At 37.6% G+C, this 26038-nt stretch overlaps 1 protein-coding gene across 1 annotated transcript; it reads right to left on the bottom strand.

Moving 5' to 3' along the window:
* Positions 1 to 5323: 5323 nt before the first annotated feature.
* On the bottom strand, positions 5324 to 25929 carry LOC122976318 (voltage-dependent calcium channel gamma-5 subunit). The gene is made up of 6 exons (XM_044344726.1): positions 25793 to 25929; positions 15663 to 15902; positions 10162 to 10248; positions 7877 to 8017; positions 7370 to 7515; positions 5324 to 6296 (listed from the first exon to the last, which is right to left on the bottom strand). Exons 2-6 carry the CDS (start codon positions 15856 to 15858, stop codon positions 6033 to 6035), a joined length of 834 nt encoding a protein of 277 aa, XP_044200661.1. The 5' UTR covers positions 15859 to 15902; positions 25793 to 25929; the 3' UTR covers positions 5324 to 6032.
* Positions 25930 to 26038: the final 109 nt, after the last annotated feature.

The raw sequence follows: 26038 nt of genomic DNA, 5'->3' as shown, positions 1-26038 counted from the left end.
AACATGGCGTAAAATGAATCATTCATATTATCTGTTCTATCATTCATATTATCTGCTCTAACATCACTGCAGATACATAAACACACTGCTAATAAAAGCTCCTTTATCCTTTAATTTTTTGAGATTTTTTCCTGTGAATTCAGCCTGACCACTAATATTTTATCTGTAAGAGGAGCAGCATATGTTTGAAAAACTCATATGAGTTGTGTCTTCTGACCTGAGAGAGTTTTAGGCAAAGTTACATGTGTTTCACAGCACAACTGATAGCCATACCCCTTAAACAGAATACATAAATTAAGTTATCATTCATAAAAAGGAAAGATTTAATAAAAATGTACATACATAGATATATGCTTCTTGTATTGGAGGCATCTAACACAGGATGAAATGCACCTGGAGAAACAGCTTTATTTGGAGTTTACTGTAATGTATTCATCAACCATTGACACATTTTGTTTAATTTTCTATCTTTACACTGCTTAAAAAAGGTTTATGATTGGAGCATAAAATAGATGAAAATCCAGCATGCTGATCTGTTCAGAGATAATGAGAAATAGATTTTTGCCTCATGGTTTTAGTTAGCATTTGGTGACTAAAATGGTTAATAAAACATTAAACAATAAAAATAGGTTTTCTCTCTATGGAATCATTGTCTCATTTGCAGTGCAGTTTCTAATCTTGTTCAGCCTGTGTAATTTCCCATTTGTTACTGGCAGAGAGCTGACTGATATTGCTGATTTAAATTTCAAGACCACGTAATCTGTTCTGTTCCTGTTATAAGACTTTACAAAGACTGAAAATGAGATTCCAACAGAGGGAAATCAAATTTATATTCATAGTCGAATATGAATATGTTCTTGTATGAAAACGTTGCCACACCTGCCTTTGACATGGCCTTGTTTTAACAAACACATAAACCGCATTTCAGTGACTGTTTGACATGATCTTCTTTACTTCACCTCTTAGTATTACAGAGCATCATATACAAAGTGGTCACTTAAAACGAGGGGGCACCGGGAGCAGACCTACTCATTGAGCATAATGACTGATGATGATGATGTGATGAGGAATAACTGAAGATTTGCCACTTTACTGGATATCTAAATAGCGTTTGTTTGCTAACATTTGCTTTCTTTTTCAACATTTTTTTATATTATGCAGAAGAACTTTTGAAAGATCTGCACCTTCTGGGCATAATTTTCCAGTCAAGTGTTCACTTTCTCTTTCAAGGTTTGAAAGAGTGAGTGAACACTTGACTGTCACAAAAGCCCCCATGAGTTTTCAGAGTACTTGAACAACACTAAAGATGGATTATTCAAGGCAAAGTCAGTCAAGGCTTGTTGAGCCACTGTTGAAATATTGTTATTGTTGGAACCTTTTCTGTCCTGGTGCCATCTTTATATTGTCAGTCTTTACATAGAGCATTTGCATAACCATCCTCTATAACCATCATTCATTTATTTAGTATGTAACATTTGTCATAACTACAAAACTTTCGTTAAGTCTCAGTGTGGGAGGCAAACCACAAAAAAGAGATATTTCTCATCTCATTCCAGCAGCTGGACTAGCAGTTATGAATCTGTATTTCCTAAAATACAAACAATAAATGCTACACATGATGAATAGGTAATACAATCCCATTCACACTGTTTACATTTCAGTTTATTGGTTCAGTATTAAAACCCTGATGCCATCCTGGATTTTAACTCTTTCAAGTGTAGAAAAACACAGAAATGCTTCATTTTTAACCTCAAGCATTAGAACCCCTATGTTTAGTTTTGTAAACTAAACATTTTCACATCCAATCTCACTATATGTAAGTTTTGAAAAGCAAGGAATTGACCATGAAGCAGCAGTAAGCTGCTCAACCTGTTACCTTTTTCATCAGTTCTCATTCAACATCTCAATAAGTCTAAGATCATAATCAAAATGAAGTGTATAAAGTTGGTAGAAGGTTAAATATCTTTTAATGTGCTGCATATTTTGATGTGTGGTGAGATGTTGGACTTTCTGTTTTATATCTGGATTCCACAAACAACAGGGAATGAAAAAGTGGGAGATACAAGAAGAGAAAGCAACAAACATCTGACTCGCTTTTTCAGTCAGAAAGCTGATTCAACTTTGCCCCGTATAATTTATGAACCACTTCCCAACTGAACATCAAGTGAGAAATGGTTAGCACCTTTAAAATCTAAAAGAATCACTCTTACTCTGGAAGAGACTTAAAGGTATACAATTCTTTTTTACATGCTGTAAATCTGATCTCATGGGAAACTGTGTATCTTTACTTAAGTGACACTAGATGGAGCTGTTGTCAAAAGACACTGGACCACCTCTCATCAGCAACAGCCAATTTCTAACAGACAGAAGATTTTGTCCACTTGGGCTTTTCATGTGAAAATAATAAAACTAGTTATTTTCTTCTTGGGAAATAGACTGTTAAGAGCTTAAATTAAAGTCAAATCACTAATGAGTATTAATTATCACCAACAGTGATATTGGCAACATGTGGTTTCATCGCTGGGAGTAATCAATTTGGGGACGTGCCAGCTCATCAGGTCAACAGTTTGGGCACATCAGTACTTGATGCGGATAAGCTGTTTCCATCCTGCTGATAGCCCCCCATTACATCTCATTCACCCAGATGGATGAGTGCCAGCTCTCACAGCCAGAGCAGCGCTGGGTTCATATTGGCAATGTGTCTGAATCTCTGTGAGTGTCATCGACCCTATTACTGTCATGTGACAATACATAAAAGTATCTACTCTGTGTATAAAGTATTCCTCTCTTGTTTAAAGAGTTTTTTTTTACAGTGCAAAGTAGTGGGAAAGAAATGTGACATTACATGATGTTCATAAGAGATAAGAGACTCAAAAAAGAGATGAATGTGATCAGTAGTTGATATTTTTATTTATAAGTTACATCTTCAGTATTCTATTGATATGCATTTCAACTGTGTCTCAACAGAGGGTGACGCTGAGCTACATATCTACCATAACCGGAAGTTAATGAAAGATGGTTTTCTCATGTAACTCAGACTGTTCAATGTAACATAAAGTAATAGATTGTTACATCACATGTTGATGGCATTGTTTCCACTTCCCTAATGGCAAAAAGAAACCGAAGTGTCCACTGTACGAAGCCTATTTACTGTCCTGTGCTCTTGGTTAAGTAACAGCTACCCCACATAACTTGTTTTTATACATTTATTTTATAATGTTTTCTGTTTTCAGGGTCTCTTTTATCATGTAACTCTGAGTTTTTATTTCATATTATTCATAAAAGGGTAATGTAAATAATAAATAATAAATAGATACTTAATGAGAGAAGAATGAAAAAATGGTAATATAAGATTGGATGTTATTTTTAATTTAATGTGGCTGTAAAATCAGGTTCTATGATAAATTTCATGTCTGTATAATACAGACAGTCGACAGAAGTAACCAGTCAGACACAGTTATAGAAGATACAAACTTATTGTTTATCAAAACCTATTAGACTTTATTTCATTGAGTATACATACAATACTTCATTGCACATTTAACATCATGAAAATTACTCTGACTGTAAAAATACACAGATATTGACATTTCATATCTGACAATGACACCATCTGAATACTTTACATTTATATAACATGATGCAAAAGCTCACATTCTTAATGTGATGCAGAGGCAAAGCAGCCGTCACAAATATTGCAGATGAATCTACCCGATGACAAAACAACCATAATTTTATATTTACTGCCATCTATACAAAAATGAGTCTATATACACACTGATGATTTCATATGTACAGTGTTTTCAATAAACAAAATGTAATCGGTCTATATACTGAAAAACAGTGCTTGAGAGTGAAAGTTTAGCTTGGCGCAGTTTGTGTTTACTCGGGTTTATGTATGTTTACATGTACTGCAGGTGGAATATCATTGATCCAGTGATGAAATGTTGCATGTCGTTAATAATATGTGGAGTTCACACCATGCAATATTAAATACTAACAATAATTTTAGTAATATATGTCAAACTAACATAAAATTGTTGCACAAGACAAAATGTTTCCCTGTAATATGTTTACTCACACTTAATGCTGCATGAAATGTATATATTCAATACCTTTCCACTTGGGTAAAATATCTTCCTTGGCACACTAAGGACTGCGGTATATTTGTATGTCAAACATCTAAGAATATTCTGTCAGTACAGGGGGTAAATTAGAAAAATATGTACTGTATCTATAATTTGGGTTATTATATCTCTGTAGGAGAGGTATTTTACTATAATGCAGAAAAATCTCATTTAGCAGTGTTTCCTTCATCTCATCTTACATTCACATAGGCTTCATATGAAAATATTCTTTCATACCACCTGATGCATTCACATTCTCCATCAAAACCACAGAAACTCCATTTTCTTTACTTTGGCCTTCTCTTTTTTATCCTATAAAAAGAGTTGTGCACTTGAACTATTTGTTTTCTTTTTTTGTCCTTTTTGATTGAACACACCTTTTTGTCTTTAACTGTTTTATCTATTTCTTTTACAGGAATATACAATAATACTTCCAAAATGTACATAGCCATTAAATATTTAGGTTCAGACCTTTAAAAGGTGTGTATTTCTGGACAGGTTATGATGGGACTAGCAGCCTAAAATACGGTTGTTTCCTTTGGTGTCAATACTTAAACTTCTGAAAGGGACCAATGGAACCAAGTATTCAAATAAAATAAAAAAAAAAGAATTTCAATACTTGATAAAGACACAGTATGATTAAACCACAAATACTACAAAACTGTGAATCCTCCCACTTTCAGTTACAGCTTAAAAGGTTATATAAAAAACCCTGTGGCTAACATGGTCTCTGTACAACGGACTTAAATGGGGAACATCAGCATTTCTAGCTGTTAAGTGAAGGTCGGTGTGGTCTGTAAATTGTTTAAATTCATACTTGAAATACAGTACTTAGAGGGTGAAACACGGTAGGATGAAGTTCTCTCCCAGCATGTATCCCTGGTCAAACTAGTTTGTTTATAGGATGGTATATCAATTAAAATAATCTGTTTGAATGGTTGAAATTCACATTCATCATGTGTTTCATAAACTCTGCGCCTGAACACGAAAAAGGTTCAAGGAGTTCTAGCTCCTGACTCCACTGACACAGCATGAGAACAGCTACGGTATATCACAACAAAAAGATTTTCTGACCAAAGTGCAGCTGAGGAGGAGGAGCGCCTCGATTAATGAAAACTGACTCAGGATGTGAGTAAAATTTGTTTGTTTACACTCAAACAGCTGGTGCACATGTGCTGCTCATAGAAGCAAAATTCACTTTTATAAATTAGAAGTTTGCACAAATTGAGTATTAATTTCAGTATTATCTTATTGATTAAAGGAATTGTGGACATTTTCTAGGATAAGCAAGGTAACTTAGAGCTTTTCCTTCAAACGAAACTGAAGTTCCTGCTCTCTGGCTGAAATCACTTGCTTTAGTGTTAGCTTGTGAGTGAAAACCTGCAGACTTGCAATGATTGCCTATCTCATTCTAATCCCTACACTCTCATCTACAGATGTGCAGTATGTACTCCTGTAAAAAAAAACACTATCAGGATTATGGCAGCACTACGGGCAAATAGTTGGACTTGCTGATTGCAGGTTGAAGCTACTCAAGTTCTTCAGTTCAGATGAGCCACCTCCAGCAGGTCACCAATCACTAAAAACTAGAGGAAAAGCAGATAAAAGTAGAACTCATTCCTCTTTCAACAGCTCTCCCTGAAACATGACAGGTTAGCTGAGAATAAAGTGAACTGGCTAACCTTCAACTTAAGTTTTTCCTCCCCACAGAACCAAAAGGTGTAAATAAAAAGAATTGGCAGTAGGGAGGGTAGAGACAGTCAGGTCATAGTCAGGACACTTGAAGAGGGGGCATGTAGTGATACAAGCTGGATAATATCAAATTATTGGACAATTTTATGCCAAAATCCAGGCATATCAAAATGACCCATATAGTAGTGCTCACATAACCACTCATCGCCTGCCTCAGCAAGGTGAGGAGGACATCTGTTCATATTCTGGACACTTGAGGAGGGCAGGGTAGTTGGAGGAGTTCATCTGGAGGGAGGCCTCAGAGGAGATGGAGGAGGGACTGCGGCCACGCCCGGCCCAGGCGTCTGGATGGAGGAACTGGCCGGAGTAGTCGGAGCAGTTGCTGAGGCGAGGCCGGTAGAAGCCCTGGTGGGGCCGGTACATTTCCTCTGCTGTGTAGCGCTTCATGAACAGGTACACTGACATGACGCCTGCTGTCTAAAAGGGGAAATGAAGGAAAATGGTTCCTGATTAGTTCTGTTTTACCTGCTTTTGATCATCTACTAGATTCTGCATCATTTTCAAGGTTTGTTGTTGACTAGAGTTGACTAAAAGTAATCTAAACTAAACATGCTGTAGTATTTTTCACCATTAAGAGCATTTATTTCATTAATTGCTTAAAGGATTATTGAAGATTATTGCAAAATGGGAGTAAATATTAAATTATTTGATGATTAATATTTTTGCCCCAATAATCAGCAGTAAGAATCAACCCCCTACAGCGAACACTTGAATCATGACTCAGTCAAATGTGTTCATGCAAGCGCTCATGTGTGTATGTGCTCTATGTGTGTTGAATATTTTCTTTCTTTCATTAAATGAGATTAATAATTCTTCTGTTGATTAATTTCCAACTTCACTGCACGCAAGTCAGAATTTCACAGAAAAAGAATTTCACAGACAAACGCACATTTAACATTTTGTGAACGACTAAACTGCATCAAAAGTAACCTCCACTGCTTTGTTGAAAGGCAGGATCCATTATCCACAATAGAAATAGAATAAACACATGAATCATAGCTTATTAATCCTAAATGATCATGTTTTATGGGGACTATTTCTTACAGCACAATACATTACAGTTATTTACATCTCAAGGATTAGATTTTGCAAAATGAGGATGCTAAAAGACTCAATCTCTTAATGTTTGATGCATTTATTTTCTACCCTACAATGATTCATACATCTCTCACACAAAGAAAATTGAATTTAAGATGAAAGATTAGTGTCTTTAGCTGTTAATTTAAGCATTAATGAGAATCTAAAATACTATGTAAATCATGAACGCAACATATGAGAGATATATTGATGCTAGTGCTGTCTTTAAGCAAGTCAACCTTCCCTGGGATGTCTCATGTTGATGTACACCTGGGCAGCAAGCAGAAACAGGCCCTTGACGCACATTTTGGTTAGTTAAGAAAGCTTTAAAGGACTGGCTTTGATACCTGCTAGTGAAACCAACCATGTGAGATATATGATTACATTATCCACATTTGCTGTAGTGAAGTTACCTCAGTGAGCAGGAAGGAGATGGCAGCGAAGGCAAACGACCAGCCGTACTTGTAACTGAAATAGGCTTCGTTAGTTTTGGTCCTGTTCAACATTTCGTCATTAATATTGGAGATGTACAACACCAGACCAACTACCAGAGACAGACCTGAGGAAGGCAGAGAGAGGAGAGGACAGAAAGACAGATTTCTAATGACTACGGCTAGAAAAGGAGGATTGTATGACAACCATCTCTCTTGTTGCCATAAATTATTATGAACCATGCAACAGGTAAGAAAACAGCAACAGTACATGTCACTGTACTCGAAGTTAAATGAGTTGGAGTTGGACCAATAGCACAACATGACAACTACAGTATATATACTAATAACTATTGTCCAATAAACTATTTAAATGCAGGTTCACCCTCTTAAATGTACAGTATGTTTTAAAGGTATTTCTGTCACATTTTGTATGTGTTTGTTGATTTATTCTTTTGGATGTATGTGTGTAGAAGCCAAACCCAGTACCTGACAGGATGAAGAAGATTCCAGACACAAAGGCCAGGATGGTGCGATGGGGTCGAATGTGTCCGATGTTACTGAGTACAAAACCAATGAACATGAAGAAGAGGCTGACCAGAGGAAAGGGTGTCGCAGAACGGATCATCTCTGGAAGAAGAAACGAGAAAATTATGTTTTAATTTGTAATTTGAGATGTGCTGATTACATAATGGTTGTTACAACTTCATCCTAATGCAAACTTTTGGGTTTTTTTTCTTTTTATGCATTTTTTTATTGACTTTCTCAAACTTTTAATAGGAGTTTTCCCTGAGGTTTTCCACTGGGGCTAGTCTTACTCCTAATGGGTTTAAGACATGGTTCTTTATTTATATTAAGATGAAGTTGGACCTCCCTACCGTGAGCAAATGGTACAGTACCTCCCAGAAGTACAGGGAGTCTGTGATACTTCTCCCCAGACCCCCATTGTGTTCTCCATTATACAAAATGTTACCCTTCCAGCTAAGTGGAGCAGATGTCTAAGGCCATAACCTCAATGGAACTGGTTATTTAATTAGTTGGGTAAAGTTAGGACCTATTACAGTCTACTGTAGATATCCAGCACCACATAAACTCTTGTTTAAATGAAAAAAACAAAGTACAAGTGAGCCTTTTTTATTCACATTGAGTCTGAAACATTTGAAAATTCAGGAAAAGTTTTGGTTCTGAAGCAAAATGGTGACAGAAGATCAAATGGCAGGTACAGTCATGGCAAAGTAAGGTATTACATAGATGCTACGTACTTTAAAGTGTCATTTTCTATAAACATGAAACGTGCCATTATATATATTTACATCAATTACCTTATGCAACTGAGTTACTACTAATGCACACAGTATGTTCATTTAATTTTCCCAGTGTGCCTGAAAGTATATTTTAATTTGTTGTACACCCATTGGGCAACAAACACTTTTTAGCAATATCATTTTCTGGATTTTATTTGTTATCACGTTTTTAGAAAAAATGACAATTAACTATTAATATCACTTTCCACATAAATCTTTACTGTCTTTATTTTACTCATTTCAAGGAGTCTTCTTATTTCTTTCTCACATGTACACTTCTTCACTCACTGTGCTTCTTTCACATTCAACTTTCTCTCACTTCTCTCTTCTTCACCTCCATATCTTCACATTAATTCTCCTGTCTCCCACTTTTTAACTTCTGTTTCTGTCTTTCTTCTCTAATACAGTACTTAAAAGAAAAAAACATCTTTGGTGGTTTTTATATTAGTGTGTTGTTCATTGCATTACAGACATGATTGCTTGTGTACTGATGGATTTTATAAAATTTTATCATTTTTTATACAATTTCCCTCAATTTTCTCTACTTCAGTTAATGAGTTCCCAAAATGTGATATGACAACCGTCGGAGAGAGTTGTGAGGCATATACATGTATTCAGATGATCAACTAGATTTACCTTTGGGAGAGTTCATTATCATTGCTGTAGTTCTTCTGATTTTGGCACCAAAGAATGAATGTTACAGACTGCCGCTTGAAGGCATGAGGGATATGAGAGCTGCAGTGGCTGTCTTGGCAGAATTTCTTGCCGAAGTTCCAACTGCTTGTCTGCACACTAATAGGGCTTATGTGTATCCATGCATGTTTCCCCCTGCAGGGGGTCTACAAAATGAAAATAGCACTCTTAAATTTTTCATACACAGCTCTTATCTGGAGTGAATAGGCCATGGAAATTGGACCAGGAATAGCACAAACCACATGTGATGGGAAGATGACAGCTTAGTGTGGAGGTGTGGCTCAAGTCACACGACTTTTATTTGGGTCAGACGAAGGTCATGTAATGCGTGTGTGGACTTTAGACTCTGCCGATGACTCTACTGTTGGTCTGGAAAGGACTACAGACAGACATGCTACCTCAGTGACACATGGTGTTGCCAATTGTTTTTTTCACCTGCCTCTGATGAGCTTCACAGGAGGTTTGTAACACGTTGGAGGTCCATAGTATCATCCACAGTTCCACCCCCAACTGTGCAGGTGCCCCAACCAACCAGCAGGAGTTGAGACAATCAGGAGACACCTCACCTGGCTTCCCATCCGTGAACATGAACAATATTGTTTGATGGACTGCACCTTTCCGCTAAAGAACACTTGATATTTGCAGTGGGCACTGGAACTAAACCACTGTACCACCTGAGTGCCCTTACCTGCCACTCGAGTAAACACTGGAGACTTTAACAATTTCACAAAACTGAAGCATTGCTCATATAATAGTAAAGTGTGAACAGTTACTTACTGAGGACACTAACAGTGGACTCAGAGGTCATCTGGACATTAGTGGGCATCACATACTCTATGGTAAAACATCGACCTTTCTCCTCCCCTGGAATGAAGGAGAGGAAAAAACATATTCAATAAAATTCACATAAACCTAGAATAGAAACGAGGTTAAGCGCTTTACAGAATTGATTAAAAAGTTGATTGGTCCACTGTGACAAAGGAAAGTCAAACGCAGCAGCATGTACAGTATTTTACTAGAATACATGGAAGTCTTGTAGCCTTTGGACTATGGTTATAGCTATCATTGCAAAAAGTAATGACTGTACTTCAAAAACATCAAGTTTTCAGGAACTGGACAGGATTTATTTTCATATGCTGGAATGAGTAGACTTTCTATGATGGCTGTGAAACATTTTGTTATTCCAGCAGATTTCATGTGGGAAGCTGTTGAATGCCAATCAGAAACAACCTCACAGCAAGTTTCAAGTGAGCGAGAATCAACAACTTGTTTGATATAATACACTACTTCTGCTGTCAGTATTTGGATGAGGAACAACCAGCGTTACATGTTAGCAACTTTCTTTTTTATCACTTTGACAAACACAGGCACCAAAACACAAATACACAAAAAATACACACACTTGCAACTGATGTCTTTCTCAACACTTCATTAGCTCAACACACACTATGAAGTGTAAGATTAGGTGATATTTTGTAGTTCAGCATATGTAATGAGCTTTCATAATGCCTGTTATGTGTTGAGACAGTGCATACTGGGGGTTTGGTTCAAGTGAAACCTAAAATATAAATATATACATTAAAGGCATACTATGTAGGGTTTGCCAGTTGCTGTTTGTAAACATAACATTCAAAGATGGCCGCTCTGGCTCAATGACACCAGAGCAAGCTGATAGCACAGGGAGAGATTGGGAGCAGTGGTGGTCTTGCAAAGTAGAGAGTGAATGAAGAGAGGGAGCAGCGGTAGTGAAAGCAAAGCAGTGAATCAGATAAATAAAACGTTATTTTCTGATTGTTTCATGTTGGTTATGTTCTAAAGCACAAATGAACACACCCACACCTCCGCACAACCCTGCAGGAAGACGCCGCATTTGGTGTGAATGTGTACCGATTTGGTGTGAATGCAGCTGAAGTGTACGCTTCATCCTGTCCGTTGTGGCCTCTCTGCTCTGTGTCTGTGTGTGGACCTCAGCCCTGCCCTCGGTCAGACAGACACAGACAGTGACTTCACACCTGCACGCTGTAATTGGCTGTGGGCTACACACCCACTGCCCAAAGGTTGACGCCCAGAAATGTATAGGTATAAGTCTTTGTTTGTTTGCTTTTTCAGGAAAATCTTGCGTAGTATACCTTTAAACATTAAATCTTACTATGAAGCATTTTAATGGTACATCTATTACAATGCACACTGATAATGTTTACTGATAAACAGCTAATCCATCTTGGCTGTGTTTTGAATCATTACTCATCAATAATATAAAGAGTAAAATATGTAATGGCTGCTAATTTTTCAAGTTCTTGAGGTTCAGCTGGTTGTTGAGGAGTGTAAACTTGGCTTTTAGTCTTTGGTGTCTTATCAAATCACATCAATATGATGGATCCCTTTTGTACAGTCTGTGCACTAGTTACATAATTATGATAGACAGGCTAATATAACAGCAGACTAGACCATGTCTTTACTGCACTGTTTCATTCGATGCATTTTTAGACTATAACCAGTCGATATAACGTGTGTGTGTGTGTGTGTGTGTGTGTGTGTGTGTGTGTGTGTGTGTGTGTGTACTGTGTTCAAGACAGAGACTAAGAGGGAGAAAGAGAGTCAGAATTACAACTTTTGCTCGAGGCTCTAGTAGGGTAGTGTTGAAAAATTTTGTTCACTGTGGTGCCCCAGCCTGGCACAGCCCGAAGTTATTCTAGGAAAGAACTAGTTCATGTGATGTGTTTACTGACCATGTCAGAAGGCAAAACTGTTCTGAATGGCCACACTCGAACATGGGATGCCTGTTGTGCTTAAATGTTTAAATATGGGGATAATGGCGTTTAGTATCAGATAGTCAGTTTGAGAAAGATTCCAGCATCAGAAAGGTGTGAGGCAAGGAATTCTCCAAGGCTTTTCAACCATCTGACAAGCAGTTCTGATGGAATATACAGGTGCCTAAAATGACCAGCCCAGGTAAGGCTCAGGTCAAAATTTCAGGACCGTGCTGTTACATATTATACATACATGAGGATATAGGATCTCATAGTTGTATTCCCTATAAGCTTTCTAGTTCAAGCACTTCTTAGCGAAAGGAAATCAAGAGATGATCTGAATGCATCATGAAGAAGGCTAAAAGCATCAGAAAGTGTAACAGAGATGTAACAAGGTATGAAGGCAACCCCAAAACTGTCACTTTTTTTTCTCTTTTGCTTTTCGCACAAAGTCAAAATTTAATCTCACTGAACGAAAAATCCTTACGGTCAACATATATATAGGGATAGTGTAAGGGTAGGTCTCCCTGGAGTTTCTCTCCTCTGGGTTGTTAAACCATTAGTTTGACAGTCATGCTTGTTTTAGCAAAGCTTGTTTTTTAAAAAAATGTGGCAACTCATTAATGTTAAGTCCATTCAAATGTAATTGCAACAGAGAGAAATAATAACTGTTACTGAAAATGGTTTCATGGAGCAGACTTAAAGATGCCCTGAGGAGTTTTCTTGTAAACGAACAAACATTATGTTTCCATTGAGAGTTACTAACAAAGATACTGAATGCATTTCCTTCCTCCTAAAACATTTTCAGCGTCAGTTTTTAAAGTACTTTAAATCCTGCATTGTTTACATCCACATTTATTAACTTGGAGTCTTCTTCTTCCCTGCCTTTGCTGGTGTACTGCTGTGTTTCTTGGTGCATTGAAGCCACTTGTGGAATTGTAATAGTGTGAAACCATTGACAGGTGCATCACGCCACCCGCGTGCATATGCATGTGCATATGCATCCCAGTGTGTGTGCACGTCCTACAGTAACTGCTATTCCAGTCTTGTAATGAAAAACGTTAATAGTTGAATACATTAAACTACATTAAAATTTATGCAAATGCAATTTTAATGATGCTATGTAGCAGCTGCTGCAAAGCTGAACTGACAGTATAATTGTATGAAGGGGAGATTATGCTATAAATGTTACAAACAAGATGTACACTAATTTCCAAGGACAGTACATCCAGCTAAAAATAAATAAATAAAACAAGATGAATCTACTCAGTGTCCAGATTATACTTGATGACATGAATACTCTAACAACTAGTTCTGCTAAAAGCCTTGCAGCCAACAATAGATAGGCGGTGAAGTGCCCTATATCGGACATGATTACAGCACTCACAGTGACAGAATGTAAATGCCGGCTGTGTGGGTAAAGATCCTCTATGTGAGCTCATGCAGGAATGAAACTAGCAACACCCGATGAACTCTAACCAAAATCAATACTGACCAAAACAACACACAACCTCATTCACATTCTCTGGCATAACAGCATACTGTGATAGTGGGCAGTAATTGTTTCTGGGTCAAACACTGTGCACCACAACCATTAAGTGGGCAATAAGGCCACTCAATTGCCCTTAAAATACACAGTGGACCATTAGTTCCTTAATAGCAATTGCCTGTTACACAGCAGGAAAACATCTGTTATCTAATCACAACTGGATTGGCCACATATTTGCCATGACCGAACAGTTAATTGTGGGACATGGGTTAATGGAACATTTCAACAGAAAATGGGATAATATTGCAGGGTAACATTCAACTATTAGCAATATTTGCAGAGCCACCTTTTTTTTTTCAGGTAAAAAAATGTCTCAACAGAAATATAATTGAGAATGATAATGAGAGCATAAATAGAGTTTAGCATCTACACATTTAACAACAGTAACAGCATATTGATACAGTCTATTGTTGCCATTACCAGAGGGAGCAAGAGGGTAAGAGCAAATGTTGATACCTGGTTTACTCTGGGACAACGCTTGTCTGGAGTGTTGTGTCTCTACGAAAAGAATAAAATCTAACAGTTAGTGTTTCTTTTCGAAATCAAGACCTGCAGGCATGCCTTTGTGATGTTGAAGCTGGGAAGGAACAATATTTTGATAGGCTAAAAGGTGTTTAAGCATGCAATGTGGGACGACGTAAGGTTTTGTAACCTTATGTAATTTTTCATATTAAGTGCTGTGGTAGAAAAAAAAGATGCAGGTCAAAAAGAGGGAAAAAGAAAAAGGTCTTCTGCAGCAATCCATGGTGCCTCTACAGCTACAGAGAGTGAATCAGCCCTTGGGTAAGTCATGAGGGACGATGTCTTGCAAACTCATCTTTCAACTGAAATAAAATACTTCACACATTCAAGGATGCAGCTTAGAATTAAAGTAGAGTTCACATACAAAAGGAGAAGTACTGGTCCCATCACTGCACAGAGCTAAATGCAAAGTTAAAATACTCATGCTCCAGTATTCAAACACTAAGCAAAAACTAGAGTAGTAGTAGTAGGAAAGAAATATAGGTGAGTGAGCAAGTGCAATATAGAGTCTAGTGAATGAAGAGATTCAGGCACAGATTCACAAAAATTGGTGTGAAAGTCAAGGTCCACTTAGTTGCTTTTTCCAGAGCTTTCAACAGCAAATGCAAATGGCGTTTGCTCAGTTGTTATGGAGCTGGTTAAGTTGTCATCATGTGACCAATGTTCCATACTTAGGCCATGTGATAACCGGTGGTCTGACAACTAAATTAACTCCATGACAACTGAGCGAATTTGAATTTGCTGATGAAGGCTGCTGAAAGCCCCAGAATAAGATTATAAAATGACTTTGTCAAACTCTTTGCACCTCATCATAGATGTGACATGTGAAAATAAATTATATGTGCATTTTAACATTTTTCAATGAATTCTTCAATATAAAGATCTGGTCTAATACCATACAAATATTTCCATTACCTAAAATATTTGTGTAGAACATGCATGATCCTTTGAAAGATGGCATTAAGATTTTGCATGCAATGTTTCCACACAGAATGGCTAAGACAAACAGCAATGGTTTGTGCCACAGGGTTCCTCTACAGTAAATACATTTCTTAGTGAGTAACATGGCAACTGCATAATTATGTGCAAATGACCCTGGCACAGGAATCTTTGTGAATCTGGACCTTTCCATGGAAATTTCTGTTTGGAACTAAATTTTCAGTCTGATTTTGGAGCTCATGTCTGAACAGAAACCTTATACATCTATAATATTAGTTCAGTTTTACTTAAAACACCATACCTGAAGAGTCAAACGGACACTTCAGTATTTGCCACTAGTGATAATCAAATTAGTGGATACACAATTTTGAGCAGATCACTCTCCAGATAAGTCTTGACTGAAAGAAGATACATCTTGTTCACCTTACCTTGATAAGCAAGGGATAAAATAAATTGTTTAACTTTGTATAGGTCTTGATTTATGGCATCCATTTATTCCAGACTTCATATTAACTTACCAGCCAAGAAACAAACCCTCCAGAGGCCAGAGTGGAGGGACATGCGTATCTCTGTACTCTGGTTGAGGGGAAGGATGACGCCTTCCTCCAGGTAGAGCCAGTAGTCGGTGCTTACGGCGATCCCCAACAGGCCCAGGCCGCAAACAGCGAACACGCTGCTCAGCAACGTCAGCGCCTTCCTGCCACATAGGCTCATACCACAGCCTCAAGAGCAGAGGGCGCCGCCGGCAGAAAGGGGAGCTGAAAGAGAAAGAAAAAACATCTTTAAAAAACCAAAGTAAAGGGAAATAAGTTGTTGTGAAAACTGCCCTTGAGGTATGAAAACAGGAAGATTGGAGAAAACAAATGAGGAAAACTTCTTAAAATAAGAAAACTACAATGACTTTTTTTTTTGAAGTAGATGGATTTTTTCTTTTTGACTACATGCTGTCTCCTAAAGGAAAAGCAAAAGGAGAGAAATGTTCTGAGTCTTCAAAAAACAGTGAAACCATCATCTAATCGCTGAAATAGAATCACTTGTATATAAAGAAAATTAGCTGGATTCGAGGATCCTCTTGATACTAGTGGAATTACTTATATTGCTATCTTTCCCTAAAGATACTCACACTGGTTTCAGAAAAACTCTACATGCTATGTACCTGAAGGTATTTATTACCAACATGTTTTTAATTGCTTAAAGAACAACTTAAGCTGGAATATGTGATTAACGGCTTTGGGGGGTAACTGAGGGTTGCTGTGTGGACAGTGTGGGTGTAATATTTAAATATATTACAGTTGCTACCATAGGACTGTACACCAAACACTTTATATAAATAATTGCTGTTGACACCATTCAGAGATGAGTTGGAAATTAATGGAAAGTAATGAATGGGAATATGATAGCGAAGGGCTTTCAGCTGAGAAAGATCCCCTAGCCTCCAAATCTCTCATTAGAATTTAAATAACCACTTTATGGAGGACCAAAGGTTTAGTGAGGCGTGTTAGAAGATACATTATTTACATTTATTATTAATACATTTGTTTTAGTTTTTCAGATAATTATTTTTATTTGCTAAAGTTTCTGCTAAAACCATGCACAACTCCTAGTATCTGATAAATCCACTTCCTCTCTGTTACATCCAGTGATGCAGAAGCAGCATTGCAGATGGTTTACATTATGTGTCAGCATATGAATGTGTGCGCTCATCACACAAAACGATGGATCTGTTCGTATGTAGCCGGTGCCCACATTCGCCGGAAGCTGGAGCACTGGGGAGCTTGGCATAGGATACGTGTTGAAAAGAATTGATTTCATATAATGAGTTCTCAGTGTGCTGCCACATTGAGCGCTCACTGGAAGACTGGAAAGATGGCAAGTGAATATGTGAAAGGATTTTCAACTTTTCATAAGACTTTTTCATCTTCATGGATCAACGTCATGACTGGATGTAAAGCCTCGGGAGAACAGAGTGGAGAGATCTCCATACATCTACCAGCTCGCAGCTCAGAAGTGGTGCTTCAATATACGGGACAAAGGAGGGATAATGGAGATAATGGTTATAAATAAAGCTTTTAATAATGATACAGCAATTAAAGTTTCAACAAAAAGCAAGCCTCATGGATCGGGTTCTCATACAATAGAAAGATTCTGAGTGTTTCTTACATCTAGCCATGTATGCAATGCCATATTTCCACAACCTACAAATATATACATTATAAATACAATTGGATATACAATTGGAAAACAATACATGTTGATCAGGTAACATTATTTATATGGTTTGTGTTCAATGTAAAGAATTTATTGTGTATTTTTCCTTGTGCAAGATCATTTATAACCATGTGCTCCAGACCTCATCCCTCTAATGGATGTAAAGCCAGTTGCCCCACTTCTTAACACAAAGGGTAAAACATCCTACAAGACTATTGCTGTAAGTCCAATACATACTATTAATAAGATACATTTACAAGTTGTTGTTGCAGTTACTTTTTTTATTATCTTTTAATAGTTAGTCTTAGTTATTTTCTGTTTGAAAGTAAAAGTCTAATGAGGGACGGAGGCTGTGAATAAGCTTCATCTACATGGCCTACATACAGTACATTACACCTCTTGCATCTCTTCCTCCTATCTAACAGTGTTTATTGTGTTGTCTCTGTTAACCCCTTAACATCCACCCTTTTTATAGAATTTTCGCCTATTTGGCACACCCAAATGGAAAAGCTTATAACAGAAGAACTGTAAGGCCATGATGCATGTATTAGGTTTCATTTGACAAGTGACATCTTCTAGTTTCTGGAAATGTGTTTGTTTAGCATGTGGCTAAAACACAAACAAAATTAAACCAGTTCACATAAGTATTTTTGGTCCTCGTCTATCATGAGTCATATTTGAATAACAATAATTAGGACATGCTTTATGCCACAACTATGCAGAACACCTTATACCTTTTACATCTTGTCAACCTGTGTAAAATTCCAGACCTCTAGGTCTAACCTTATTGGAGCTAGGGAGTTTTTAGTTTGTGGTGTCACTGGTGTCCCCAAACCCCTCCAATCATCTCCAATTGGCCAAATTGTGCCAGTTGCTTTGACTCATTACTGTGTGATGCTACCGCTTACAACTGGCTTAAGCGGGTCGCCGTTGACCCGATGGATTTTAAAGGGTTAAGCAAAACCCATATTTCAGAAGTTGAAATTAAAATGCACATTTGATGCATACAATTCTTCTTTCTTTCCTTTTTTCTTTCTCTTGCTTCACATGTCAAGCTATGAACTAGTTTATCTTGGTTGTGCATGTGTGTGCGCACAGGTACGAGCATGCATTCTTGGAGTATTACTCATCTTATTTAGATGACCTGAGAATAGCAGGCAGAGGCATATTTGAAATGACATTTCTAAGATATGTAAGTATAACATCTATGATTATAGTCACATAGCAAGAAAAAATCGAACTGTCTTTTATAATACCCATATAACTTCCAATTCCAAAGTATTGTAAAAAAGAACACAAATCCAATCTGGATGATTTTTAGCTTTAGATAAGTGTCCTTTACCTGTCTCTTGAGAATGAACCTGCTTTTGAACTATGAACCATAGGTCAGCGTATTGGACCAGAAAGAGCAATGGTGATTGGAAGCAGATGGGATGAATGCATAAGCAATCAGAGTTCACTAAAGCACAAAGGAGCAGCATTAATGAGAAAGGAATATCATTAAACCTCAGCTATTCTTGACTATGGTGCAATCAGTGGCCATTCATTTACAATATCCATGTAAGGGTTCTATTTTCAGTCATTTAGCATTAAGTTACAAGTTGCAGACAATATGTATGCTTTCCACTCACTCCATTTTTTTTGTGTTTCTGTGCTCACCAAAGATCTGTTTTTGGTTGTACAGCACAAAAAGCACACATCCAAGTGCTGATTGCACCTAAAAGTGGGCTTCCATGAATAGGGTGTCATTACAGAAAGAGAAAGAAGCGGAGCTATTTAGGCTAGTTACTTTTCAAGCATCTACAAAAGTAGACAAGGAAATTGTGATGATCATCATTAATATTTATGTTACACAACATTTTGCATTTGAATCTCAAATAAAACATTCATGATAAAGTTATATATGTATTTTCATAGAATACAGGCATGATTAGACATGTTTTTCTGTGACATACAGCTTCTGAAACTTCTGTAACACCATTGCATGACTCACACTATTCATAGGTTGTTGCAACAAGCCAGATGGTTTTGACACAGACATTATTCAAATCAAGAGCAAGAAGGGGCTCCAGAGAGATTGACACCACATATGTAAAAGTGACAGATATCCAACTCGAACGCTTGAAAAAAATTGCTCTGTAATATAAATGGTTGAGGAAAGACACTGTGTAGTATAGACATACTATGAAGTTTCCACAAGATGGGAAGAATTAGTCCGCCGTAGTGTTAAACCAGAAAATTCTATCTATTTTGAGCACAATACACAATAATGACAAAGAGCTACTAAACCTACATTTGGACATTTTTTTGTTTTGTTTTGTTTTGTTTGTTTTTATTGTAACACAAGCAACTGGCTAAGAACGTTAGCTAGACACAAAACACACACACACACACACACACACACACACACATTAGCACCAGTCCTTTATGAATATTCATAATTCTACTCAATGCTTTGGTCTCTAAAGGATTATAAATGGGGACTGATCTGAGCTGAGCAAAAAGCTTTTATTTTTATTGATAAATATTACTCATTAGATGTTCAAAGCTGGGACCAACAAAAAAGCCTCGGAGTCCCTTCCTGCCTGTAAAGGGATACACAAAACAACCGCTCTCCTGCATAAACATAAGTGTTCCCTTTAAAAACCTATTTGAATCTGTGACATGAATCCGCTCCTGCTTTACATGATGATGAATTCAGCAAACATGTTCCTGTCATCTTAAAATATGTCACAATTGACCAGAATTGTTTCAATTAAATTATGTTGAAATTACAGAAATATTCTATTTTCCCGGTGTTACACTAGTTCACAAAACATTTTTCAAAAGGCAGTGATGTAATACTCAACAATACCACTAGGAGTCTAGAGGCCATGTTGATATCTGGTAATGTCATCACGAAAAGTGGGGCATTCCTCTTCTGTCTACTTTTGTTAACATGCACCTAACCTTTTGTCAACCTTAATTTAAGCTGGCTCACTGCCAAACATACCACTTTCAGCAAGAACAATCACACAAACACAGATGTCTCCAACCTTTTCAAGTGTGTAGTATGTTGAAAGACAGACCTCCAAGGTAGGGCAAGTAAATAGTTCACCTGTACTGTAACACAAAGGCCTGCAAAACACAATTATTGGCTTAAGAAAAGGATTTGCACAAGCACATGGTGGATTTTTACCTCACCTTTTCCTCACTTGACAAAGTTAAAAGGAGAATCTCTAGTTTAAAGGTAAAAAAAAAATTGCAAATACTTTTCAAAAATATATTGTCCACCTGCTGAATTAGTGAGTATGGCCCATGGCTGTGCTGAGAGCACTGAGCTTCAATGAGCTTTAATACAAAACAACACCCTAATTCGAATTTGTGTATTTGTTCATCTCTGTTGAGGGTTTGTCAACGTCATGGCATGGATCTCTCTCGTTGAGCTTATTGACCCACTTACTGTGTCTGTAAGAGCGTGGCAGTGAGTGCAATCCCTCTGGTGCCTTTGATGTGGACAGGCAACTAACACTGTGGGATTTAGTTGCTGTAGCTTGTTGCTAGGGTTGGCTGGAGGAGCCTGAGGACAATAGCAGTCCAATGGACGAGAGGAGATATGTCATCAAGCCACGGACACAGCTGGACGAGGCTGGCGGCCCCCCATCATCGGCCTGCTGAGATCTGCTATTGTACAGTTTCAGCATACGTACTAAAGGGAGAACACTGCACATGCCTACAATACAGTATGCATGCACATACGCATACATACATCCTGTTGTCAGTTAATTGTATAGAAATTCACATCCTTCACATCCCGTCAAATAGCTCTTAAAGGGCCATTTCACCAGTTCGTTAACACCATGTCAATCTTTTTTTTTAATCTGTCCTTTAAGAGGAAAAACAGATTGAAATACACCCAATAAGGGATGAGGAAATTACATTTTTCAGTCCACAGTGTCAAGTTCAGACTCTGCAACGCCCAGTTTTAACAGAGACTATCCGCCTCCTGCAAGCATATCAAGCTAGTCCTTTCATGGTAAATATTTAATGTGATTATGTGCCGACTGGAGCAAGTGTTTGATTGGGTCTTATGTTTATACATAATATTTCATGTCCAAATAAAAAACACAACAACTGAAAAATTATTTTGTGCAGTTGGGAAGAGTCTGTTAAACCTACTACTAATTTATCAAAGTTATGTAATTAATAGAAGCAGCTAGTGCTACATTAACAATTTAGCAGAGCTGTTCCTTGTAGCATTGTTGTTTTGTCCCTTAACTATATGATTCTATTAGTTAGCACTATGTCACAGAGGACATTTTTCTCCCCAAATGCTCTTATATATCAGCCATAATCTTTGACCTACGCTGGCTTCTGGCATTCGATGGAGATGTCAAGAAGTCTAATTCTGGAGAAGCATTAGCGCTCCCTTGAAGGCATGCCTACCAAAAATGTGAAAATGCAAGCTGTAGAAGCCAAGTCCCTGCTGTAGGCGAGACGACTTGTAAAGCATCATCTGGCAAAAAGCAGAGAGAGGTGGTGGTGGCGAGCTGTCAAGACGGAGAACGAAGTGGAAATTTCTTGTGTCAGATTCTCACCTCCTCTCCACATTAGAATCACGGGATTCAGGTTCAAACTAAGTCATCCAGCTCTTGACTGACTGTTAATGTTGCCACATATTTGATCACAGTTGAACCAGATGACCTAATGTTGGAGGTGTTCTCTTCCCTCAAGCACAAGACTCTAGAGCAGCACGCATCTAAACGTAGTACTCTTCTGTAATGTCAGATCATCTTAATTGGATGGGGCAGCTCTGCCTTTCATGCTGTTCCAATGGCAGTTCCCTTATGTCTTTTAGCAAATGGTTTTGGCTTTGAGCAGTGTTTTGAGCATTTTTAAAATATGCAACTTGTTCTCTGCATTTAATATCTTCTGATGAACATAAATGAGTACTAGATAAAGATAAACAGTGAAATTACATATCTTCAGTGCAAAAGACCCTTCAAAGACCTTTTTGTTTGACCAAAACTTTGCGTACATGAGGAACAATTATCTTAAACTGCTTTATTCCATGTAAACATATTTGTAGCAAAGATGGCAGACAGGTCTATTTAATCTAATACAACCAAACTGAATTCAACACCAGTGATCTCTAAAAGGGTTGACACTCCATTGATTCTGGCACAAAAAACAGTGACCCACAGAAATAGCACTAACATCCATTTACCCGTCTTTCTTATGAGAACAAGTCTCCCATTTATAAGTGCTTGACTTGGCCCTGTCGCCAGGCAACACTATACAGAGAGGCCTCCGAATTAGTCAAGCATGAACGGACTGATGAGCGAGTCCCAAAACAAGGCTTCCTATTCGGCGGTGCATTTTACATGCTGGAGTGGGGATACAAAGGAATACAGGAGAAAGACACAGAGGCACAAATACAGCAAAGACAACTTTAAGGAACATATAATATGAAACACACACACAGATCCACAAATATAGAATATAAAGAATGATAGAAGAACCATTAAAGATGCAGTGGATGCTATTTAGTGAAAGTTTCAACACAAATAAATTATACAGTATGTTCAGTTATGGTATGTATATGTTCTTCCATTGTTAGTCCACATCCAGAAGAACTGACTTTAATAATGACTACCAGAGTCTGCGTTAAGCTGCATGGTTCTGTATATTGTCAGTTTAAATTAAAACTGAGAAAGTGGATCACTGTCATGCTAGAGGGTGTGAGCACCTCTCTCAGCTGTGATCACTGAGTTTACTTTTTTGAGGATATTCCCACCAGGACGTTCTTCAGAGGTTGAGTGATCACTGAAACAAATGAAGTGCAGCTGAGAGACTAGGTTGAGGCTTTTGGGAATGTTTGTTTACTGTATTAAACAGATTTGTTTTACTGTTTTACAGTTCATGATATAAAACTAAACTGAAACTAAATGAACTTACAATTGTACTAACGATAAACATTTTCTCATACTAACTAATTTTACCATTAATTGATATTAGACAAGCTTTTATCACAGCTGTCTGGCTATTATTACACCAATAACACACTATAATATAGAATACTATACATGGTGTATAGGAATACAGCAGTCCAATATACAATTGAAGACAGTGAACATATTTCTCAATATGAAATTTGTATCAGATTTTTCTAGTAATGATGACCTGTTTGTGTTTCCATGTTGGCAGGAGTGACTAATTTGTATGAACTATGGTGTTACTGGGTTAACAAGACACACGGGTGGAAGAGAAATGGAGGAAGACTGCATGATTTCAGTGACATATGGATGTATATGGCTGTAAATCCCTTTGCAACAAAGTCTCTGGATCCTTGTGCCTTTGAAAATTGCTATGAAGCTGCACACACCAGACATGAAAAACGCAAAAATTCACTGACTGCCAGGGGTTAAATATGTGATTCACATCAGTGGTTTAGCTTTTGAAGACATGGATAGGATTCTGCATGAATCTGAAAGCAATGCCTACAACATCTTAATGATGGCATCAGTTAAATACAATGTCTGATAATAACAGCAGGGTTTAAGTCAACTAACTTTCAATTAAATCAGCTAAAGCTCTTTAAACCTCTTGAAAATCTATAAATCTATCTTGGATCTGTAAAAAAGTGGGTGGCCATAAGTATAAATGTCTTTTTGAAAGACTGGATTGAAAGTGAGCAAACCTAAAATCTTTATAGAAGTGAAACTTATTTGTCTTTGAATCACAGTCAGAAGTACCACACTATTATGTCCAGATAATGTGGACTAAATTATGTTAGTCTGTCTCATTGCAACAAGCAATTTATCATCCAGGGAGGGTGTGAGTTGCCAGAAGGCTGCCTGTTTTGAGCCTCTACAGTGACAAGAAGTCATTTTTTTCTTCTAAAATTGCAGAAAAATAATCCCATGCAGCCCACACCACTGCTGTCTAAATTGGTGTTATAACAGTATTTGTCTGGCTGGCACACCGAGAAATGGCTGTCAGCCAAGTAGGCCTGTGGGCTGCACAGTGCTGCAATTAGAGAAATCAACAAAAAACCCAGATAAATCTGAATTTTTGCAATAAGGACATACTGAAATTGCAATTGAATCTTAAACTCAGTTTACTTTTTATAATTGCCACTTCTGTATTACCACTTACATTTGATTACTGATCAGATTACAAGGTATGCAATTATAAATCTCATAACAGCAATCATTTACACATTTTCCCCTCACAGGACCACATCCTTTAACTAACTACTGATTACAGAGTGAATGTAGGCGATTACTGTGCCTCCAGCACATCTGTAGAAGTAAATCCCAGAATGTCATTAGTTTTCAGATACCTAAAACAAATGTTATATGTGTATCTTGGTCAATGGTTAAGTAAATTAGTGTGTCATATAGTCAGAATCTAATCGTTGGCTACCTCCTCTGGACTATAACCAAAGCCAGCTGTTTGCTACGCCTGCCATGTAATCTTTGGCTCGAGCACAAGTCGCTGTCCGCGGTGCTGAAACAGTAACAAACGCTCTCCTGCTGAACAATCAATATCAAAGCTGTTAGTGAGCCTTTTGAGCCAGTTGGATTCTAGGAATGAAGAGGAGGAAAACTCATCTAAACTCCGTTTGCCCACGCTTTTATTGGCGCTGTATAAACCATGTAAATCCCAAGTGGGCGTAGTGTTGAACTAATTTAAGTTATGCGATGATATCAAAAATAGATATGATTTTTTTTTTAAAAAAACATAAAATATAACCAATAATTCTTGTTCCTTAAAAATATTTTGATATCAGCGTCATTATCCCTCTAACCGACTGTAAGAAATCGTTATTTAGTCGCGCATATCACATATTCTCAACATCTCTCTTTTTTCTCCTTCTTCCCTTCCAGTTTCTTTCACTTTTCTAAATGTAAATGTGTCATATTATTACAATGCATTAGGGTCTATCTCGATTAGCTTACCACCTGCAGCCAAACACAATATTAGAAGGTTTTAATGACAGAATTGAGTTTAGCTTTGTATCTATTGTGTCTCTAAACTGTAGATTCGCGGTGGATGCATGCATGCGTTGGAGGGGAGCAAAGGATGACAAATAGTAGATAAAAACCTGTCAAAGTCAGATAAAAATGTAATTTGTGTCTCCACTCTTTCTTCAAACAAGTTTGTCAAACAAAAAAAATAGAATAAACTCCATTCTTCTCATAGAAATGTGAGTAAATTGAGGTAATTAGACGCTTCCACCCTGATTATGAGGGTAAGAAAAATGTCTATTTTGCAACTTAAATATTCAAACAAGCGTCAGATTAACATCATGAAAAGGCATGGAAAGGCATGGAAACAATAAACATACCGCTCCCTGGTATGTTTGAAACTGTCAACAGCGCGTTTCTCAAAGCAAAAAATTATTATATTATCTTCACAAAAAGCACTTAAGAACAACATGGATAAAATAATTTACCTTCACGAAGAAGACTCGTTGAGGAAAGCGATGTTCTTTCTCTGCCTCTAGTCTTTCTCCTCCTGTTTCTCCTCCTGTTTCTCCCCGGTCAGTCGGTCCGTGTTGTCTCGGGTTTGGCGCGCGGAAGGCTTGTGTGGCGGGTGGGACCCGCGGCTCGCGCACCGCGACTATCCAAACCAGTCGGCTACTGAGCGCGTGGCGCGTGGCACGTGGTACCCAGACTCCACACTCAAGCTTCTCGCCAGG

This window comes from Thunnus albacares, chromosome 3 (assembly GCF_914725855.1).
Source record: "Thunnus albacares chromosome 3, fThuAlb1.1, whole genome shotgun sequence".
In the NCBI taxonomy this organism is placed as follows: domain Eukaryota; kingdom Metazoa; phylum Chordata; class Actinopteri; order Scombriformes; family Scombridae; genus Thunnus; species Thunnus albacares.
The sequence above is the reverse complement of the archived record's forward strand: the minus strand, read 5'-3'. Positions and strand labels throughout refer to the sequence as shown.

Excerpts from the sequence above, each read along its gene's own strand:
- LOC122976318 (XM_044344726.1), bottom strand. The coding sequence starts at position 15,858 with ATGAGCCTATGTGGCAGGAAGGCGCTGACGTTGCTGAGCAGCGTGTTC. Across the intron at positions 10,249-15,662 it reads GAGGGTTTGTTTCTTGGCTG|GGGAGGAGAAAGGTCGATGT; the intron begins GTAAGTTAATAT and ends CCTTCATTCCAG. Across the intron at positions 8,018-10,161 it reads GTCCACTGTTAGTGTCCTCA|AGATGATCCGTTCTGCGACA; the intron begins GTAAGTAACTGT and ends TTCTTCTTCCAG.